This window comes from Emiliania huxleyi, assembly GCF_000372725.1.
Source record: "Emiliania huxleyi CCMP1516 unplaced genomic scaffold EMIHUscaffold_4, whole genome shotgun sequence".
NCBI classification, from domain to species: Eukaryota; Haptophyta; order Isochrysidales; family Noelaerhabdaceae; genus Emiliania; species Emiliania huxleyi.
Genome location: NW_005198966.1, coordinates 104,856 through 111,254, shown reverse-complemented (window position 1 = coordinate 111,254; position 6,399 = coordinate 104,856). Strand labels below are relative to the sequence as shown.

The 6,399-nt window shown below is 65.9% G+C and overlaps 2 protein-coding genes across 2 annotated transcripts in view; one reads left to right on the top strand and one right to left on the bottom strand.

Annotated features, from left to right (window-relative positions):
* Positions 1–463: 463 nt before the first annotated feature.
* On the top strand, positions 464–4,684 carry EMIHUDRAFT_195922 (hypothetical protein; the record flags this gene model as incomplete). Its single annotated transcript, XM_005770314.1, has 2 exons — positions 464–507; positions 4,558–4,684. 2 exons carry the CDS (start codon positions 464–466, stop codon positions 4,682–4,684), a joined length of 171 nt encoding a protein of 56 aa, XP_005770371.1.
* The window catches only part of EMIHUDRAFT_432226 (hypothetical protein), a 2,471-nt gene continuing 654 nt past the window's right edge, over positions 4,583–6,399 (bottom strand). Inside the window, exons 2-5 of the mRNA XM_005770313.1 lie at positions 6,215–6,299; positions 6,061–6,147; positions 5,260–5,814; positions 4,583–4,818 (exon numbers count right to left, since the gene is read on the bottom strand). Of these exons, the coding sequence (XP_005770370.1) occupies positions 4,643–4,818; positions 5,260–5,680 (597 nt within the window). The 5' untranslated portion in view covers positions 5,681–5,814; positions 6,061–6,147; positions 6,215–6,299 and the 3' untranslated portion in view covers positions 4,583–4,642. The remainder of the gene's footprint in view (positions 4,819–5,259; positions 5,815–6,060; positions 6,148–6,214; positions 6,300–6,399) is intronic.

The window sequence follows — 6,399 nt, the reverse complement described above, 5'->3', positions numbered from 1 at the left end:
TCCTCCTATCTCTCTCTACTCTGCCTCTCACAGGACACAGGTTGCTCGAACAAGTTGAACAACTGGGCTTTGGCTCCTTCGAACGAAGCGCTGCCTCTGACACGGGACAGAGGGGGGGGAGGGAGGATCGAGAGGAAACAAAGGCGTGCCGCCGGCCGTCGCGACGCGCGGCGGGGCGGCGTAGGGGCGCGCAACCATTCTGCGACGGATAATCCACTGCGCCGTGAGGACCTCTTGGCGTGAGGACCTCTAGGAGGACCTCTCTTGGAGAGGACCTCTTGGCGTGAGGACCTAGGTGAGGACCTCTTCACTTGAGGCTCGTTTGAGTTTCTCGTAATTCAGGGTGCGTCAAAACACAAAAGCGGCTGTCCTGTGCTGGCTGGCCGTGGCGGCACACGACCGGGAGACGGAGTCCCTAATGTGCCTCTCAAGAGCGGAAGAGGATCGAGTCGGGCACATTTAGATGTTTTGTTTGTCACATTTATGGTTCAACATGATTGTGTCGGGGTGTGATGTGCAGGAGAACCATCTGGGAGTGTTGCTGGTAATCATTTTGGTAATGATTATTTTATATCGTCTTGCCCGTGATAATCATTTTATATCGCGGCACCTGTGTGTCGGGCCTGCGAGGTTGATTTTCCCCTTTTCTTTTTGCGAGTGTTTGGTTGGGGGAATTTCCTTTTTTCGCACGACACTGGAGCAGGCGCACATCGCTTCCAGGGAGGGGGGGTCGGGACCCCCGCTGCAACCTTCATGCCGCCTCGCGGTCGTCCCACTCTCGTCGTTCTCCCTCCTGTCGCTTCCTCCTCTGCCGCGTCGCTCTCGTCTGCCTCGTCCCGCGACGTCCTTTTCCTTTCCTGCTGGCAGGCGAATACACCTCGTGAAAGAAAAACTGTGTCACCAAGATTCTAGTCCTGTGCCCAGTAAAGAAAGAAAGAAAACAGACAACCCAAGGGAGGGATGGGAGAACGGCACGCCGCCACCACACAGGGATTTTAAGGAGAGGAGTGTGATGCGCTAGCCGTCGCCTACCCTAGGGGGTCTGCCTCTTCCTATCTCTCTTCGCGGTCTCTCTCCGATTCTCGCTTCAACCTTCCTGTGCCCAGTGTTGTGCGAGGCTGTTCGTTGTAAAATTCTTTTTCGCGCTTTCAGATTCTTTTTCTCGCGATGTCTGCCCCACCGCGCCGCCGCTCGCGCCGCCTCGCCACCGCCTCCACCGCCGCCGCCTCTCCAGACACGCCGCCGCCCGCCCGCCTCCTCGACCTCCCCACGGAGCTCCTCGTGCGCGCCCTCTCTCACTGCGACCCCACCGATATCGCTCGCGTCGCGGCCGTCTCGCTGCTCTTTCACGCCTCGCTTGCGGTGGAGGCCATCCGCTTGTGGGCGCAAGAGCGCGGCTTCGAGCTGCCGGCGCTGCCAGAGGGCGAGGGATGCGCCGTGCGGTGGCTGTGCTTGTCGGCGCTGCTGCGCGAGTCCAACTTGCCAGCGAGGGCGGCGTCAGGCTGGCAGCACAGCCTTTTTATCGACGGCGAGGGGCGGCTCTCGTCGTGCGGCATGGCAGCACAGGGCGAGGAGGACGACGAGTACGACGCGGAGGACTTTCCAGGCCTTCTCGGTCACGGTGAGGGCGTGCTGCGGCTGAATACGCCGACCCGCCTCCCTCCGTCGACGCTGGGTGGCGAGAGCATCGTCGCCGTGTCGGCTGGAGATTCTTACAGCCTCGCCCTCACCGCCGACGGAGCTGTCTGGAGCTGGGGCTATGGAGGCTTGGGCGGGCTGGGCCACGGCGACGAGCAGAGCCAGTGGCAGCCCAAGAAGATCGAGGCCTTTGCGGGCCAGCGCGTCATCGCTGTATCTGCTGGAGGTAGCCACAGCCTCGCCCTCACCGCGGACGGCAGTGTTTGGAGCTGGGGCTGGGGAGACGCTGGCCGGTTGGGCCACAGCGACGAGCTCGTCGCCGAACAGGAGCTGCCCACAAAGATCGAGGCCTTGGCGGGAAGGCGCGTCGTCGCCGTGTCGGCTGGAAGCAGCCACAGTCTCGCCCTCACCGCCGACGGAGCTGTCTGGAGCTGGGGCGGTGGAGCCTTTGGCCAGCTGGGCCACGGCGACGAGCAGTGGCAGCCGCTGCCAACGAAGATCGAGGCCTTTGCCGGGCGGCGCGTGATCGCTGTGCTGGCTGGAAGCAGCCACAGCCTCGCAATCACCACCGACGGCGCTGTCTGGAGCTGGGGTGATGGAGGCTTTGGCCGGCTGGGCCACGGCGACGAGCAACGCAAGCTCCTACCAAAGAAGGTCGAGGCTTTTGCTGGCCAGCGCGTCGTCGCTGTGTCGGCTGGAGGTCTGCACAGCCTCGCCATCACCGCCGACGGTGCTGTCTGGAGCTGCGGCTGTGGAGGCTTTGGTCCGTTGGGCCACGGTGACGAGCAGGACCAGCTGCTGCCGAAGAAGGTCGAGACTTTTGCTGGCCGGCGCGTCGTCGCTGTGTCGGCTGGAGCATTCCACAGCACCGCCCGCACCGCCGACGGCGCCGTCTTCACCTGGGGTCACGGCGGCCACGGCTGCCTAGGGCACGGAGAGGACTTGTCGAACCAGCTGCTGCCCAAGAAGATCGAGGCGTGGGCGCCAGGCGGGCAGTGAGCGAAGACCGAGACGGTTGGGACTCTGTGCGCCCAGCCCCTGGCGACGAATGCGAGGTTGACTTGGCTCTGGCGCATCTCGGCCCTGTCGATCCGTCGTTTTAAGAAAGAAATAAAAGGCGCCTGAGGGACGGGAGGACGGCACGCCGCCATCACCCAGGTCGCGCAGGCATTTCTTTTTCTCGCGATGTCTGCCCCACCGCGCCGCCGCTCGCGCCGCCTAGCCACCGCCGCCACCGCCGCGCCATCGCCAGACACGCCGCCGCCCGCCCGCCTCCTCGACCTCCCCACGGAGCTCCTCGTGCGCGCCCTCTCTCGCTGCGACCCCGCCGACATCGCTCGCGTCGCAGCCGTCTCGCTGCTCTTCCACGCCTCGCTCGCAGTGGACGCCATCCGCTTGTGGGCGCAAGAGCGCGGCTTCGAGCTGCCGGCGCAGCCAGAGGGCGAGAGCTGCGCCGTGCGGTGGCTGTGCTTCGCTGCGCTGCTGTGCGAGTCCAACCCGCCGGCGAGGGCGGCGGGAGGCTATTGGCACAGCCTCTTCATCGACGGCGAGGGGCGGCTCTCGTCGTGCGGCAAGGCTGAGAGCTGGACGCCGGGACTACTCGGCCACGGCGAGGGCGTGACGCAGCTCAACACACCGATCCGCCTCCCTTCTACTTCGCTGGGCGGCGAGCGCGCTGTGAGCGTGTCGGCTGGAGCCGCGCACAGCCTCGCCCTCTCCGCCGACGGCGCCCTCTGGAGCTGGGGCTGTGACGGCTTTGGTCGGTTGGGCCACGGCGACGCGCAGACCGAGTGGCAGCCAAAGAAGATCGAGGCGTTGGCTGGCCAGCGCGTCGTCGCTGTGTCGGCTGGGCTGTACCACAACCTCGCCCTCACCGCCGACGGAGCCGTCTGGAGCTGGGGCTGGGGAGAGCGAGGCCGGCTGGGCCACGGCGACCAGCAGGACCAGCTGCTGCCCAAGAAGGTCGAGGCCTTTGCTGGTCAGTGCGTCGTTGCTGTCTCGGCTGGAGGCGTGCACAACCTCGCCCTCACCGCCGAAGGAGCCGTCTGGAGCTGGGGCTGGGGCGCCTACGGCCGGTTGGGCCACGGCGATGAGCAGGACCAGCCGTGGCCGAAGAAGGTCGAGGTCTTTGCTGGCCAGCTTGTCGTCGCTGTGTCGGCTGGATTCCACCACAGCGTCGCCATCACGGCCGACGGCGCCGTCTGGAGCTGGGGCTACGGAAGCCAAGGTCAGTTGGGCCACGGCGACCAGCAGCACCAGCTGCTGCCGAAGAAAGTCGAAGCCTTTGCTGGCCAGCGCGTCGTCGCTGTGTCGGCTGGAGAACATAGCGTCTCCCTCACCGCCGATGGCGCCGTCTGGAGCTGGGGCTATGGAGGCGTAGGCCGGTTGGGCCACGGCGACACGCGGACCCAGCTGCTGCCCAAGAAGGTTGAGGCCTTTGCTGGCCGGCGCGTCGTCGCTGTGTCGGCTGGAAACCACAGCCTCGCCCTCACCGCCGAAAGCGCTGTCTTTGCCTGGGGCCAGGGTGGCACTGGCCAGCTAGGCCACGGTGAAGATTTGTCGGACCAGTTGCTGCCAAAGAAGATCGAGGCGCAAGCGGGCGCGGTGACTGAGTGAGAGGTCTTACGCCGCGCGCCGGATTCCTGGATACAGTTAGTGAGCTGGGCTTAGCATGCTGCGCAAATCCAGCGTGGGGGGGGGAGAACTTTTCCAGTGCTCAGCGCGGTGCACGGCCGCTAGCTGAACGGCGCCTTGCGTCCGGTCCGGTTTGCCAGTACGCTCTCGACGTGATCCTGATCGGTGATGAATGAAAGTACTCTGCTCACTCTGACTCTAAAGCCGTGAGGTGTGTACGGCTTAATCCTTAAATTAACGTGTGTAAGTAGAAGAACCGGATTAGAGCTCGAGTGCCGTTTTTAGGATCTTGATTGGGCTCGTCCCCTCGTGCACATTTTCACCTTTATATGTGTCTGTGCGCCACCTTAGCTCTTTTGGCCACTCTAGTCTACTGCCGCTTCTCGCCCTCGCCCTCGCGCACCAGCCTTAGCACTCGCTCTCCCACCGGGTTTGCGCCGCCCGCCAAGGCGTGCGCCAGGTGCGCGTGCAAGCACTTGACCTGGGACGTGTAGCGCAGCCCGCCCACGCCCGCGTCCCGCAGCGCCTCCACCGCCCACGGCTGGCCTACTCTCGCACACGCTCGCTCAGTCTCGCACACTCTCACAGCGCCTCCACCGCCGCCCACGGCTGGCCGAGGCAATACTCGCGGTCCGCGTCGCTCAGCAGCGCCCAGCGCGCGGCGCCGTACTCGTGGTGCGCCTGTTCACAGCTGCAGGGGTGTGAAGAGACGCCGTTCACAGCCCCAGCGAGCGGCTACTCGCGGTGTGCCGCCGCGAGCGCAGCAGCGAACTCCCCCTGTGGCTCCGCGGCAACCTGCAAGAGATGGACCGGCTCTGATGAAATGAATTGTGAGCTCGTCGCCGCTCCTCTGGCTTCACGGCAGACCTCCCGCTGCCACTGCTGCACCCTACCCTCGTGCTCGAGCGCCGAGGCGCGCCTAGCCACGCCCCCCGCCGTGAAGACAGACGCCGTTCACACCCCTCTGAGCCGAAAACAGAAGAAAACCTAGTGTCGCCCCTCGCCGTGAAGAGAGGAGGCCGCCGCGCCAGCGCCGCAAGTTCTGCAGCGCTCGGGCGCACTGGAAGAGCCGCGGGTCGACTAGCCAGAAGAGGTTCGGCCACGGGTCCCGCCTGCTCACAGCTGCAGCCGTGAAGAGGCGCCGTTCACACCGCACTCGCTCGCCACGGTGTGTATGGTGCCTGCTCACAGCTGCAGCCGTGAAGAGACGCCGTTCACACCGCACTCGCTCGCCACGGTGTGTATGGTGCCTGCTCACAGCTGCAGCCGTGAAGAGGCGCCGTTCACACCGCACTCGCTCGTGACGGTGTGTATGGTGCCTGCTCACAGCTGCAGCCGTGAAGAGACGCCGTTCACACCGCACTCGCTCGCCACGGTGTGTATGGTGCCTGCTCACAGCAGCAGCCATGAAGAGACGCCGTTCACACCCTCAGCAGAGGAGGCTCCGTCATAAGCCCCGCCCGCCCGCCAGCGCCCCACCTCTCCACTTGTTCGCCGAGCCGCCCCTCGTCTCGCGCCGCGCCGCGTGGGTCCCCTCGGCGCCTGCTCACAGCTGCAGGGGTGTGAAGAGACGCCGTTCACAGCGCCGCGCCGCGTGGGTCCCCTCGGCGCCTGCTCACAGCTGCAGGGGTGTGAAGAGACGCCGTTCACAGCGCCGCGCCGCGTGGGTCCCCTCGGCGCCTGCTCACAGCTGCAGGGGTGTGAAGAGACGCCGTTCACAGCGCCGCGCCGCGTGGGTCCCCTCGGCGCCTGCTCACAGCTGCAGGGGTGTGAAGAGACGCCGTTCACAGCGCCGCGCCGCGTGGGTCCCGTCGGCGCCGGCGCCGCAGCGCTCCGTCATGCGCAGCGGATAGCACACGAGGACCGCGGGCGTACCTACTCTCGGGCACTCTCGGACGATCTCGCATCACCTCCGGTCCTCCCACCGGTAGCAGGCGAGCACCGCGCGCGGGGGGAGGGGGGGGGGGGGGGGCCCCTTCCGCAGTGGGGGCCGCCACGCCAACCACGGGGACGGGAGAGTTGAGGACCTACTTGGACAGGCGACCTCGCTCCTCGACCTCGTTACGCCTCGAGCACCCGTGTGGAGGATCACGCCCGCCCAAAAGGAGCCGGCGCCCCCCCCGCTCA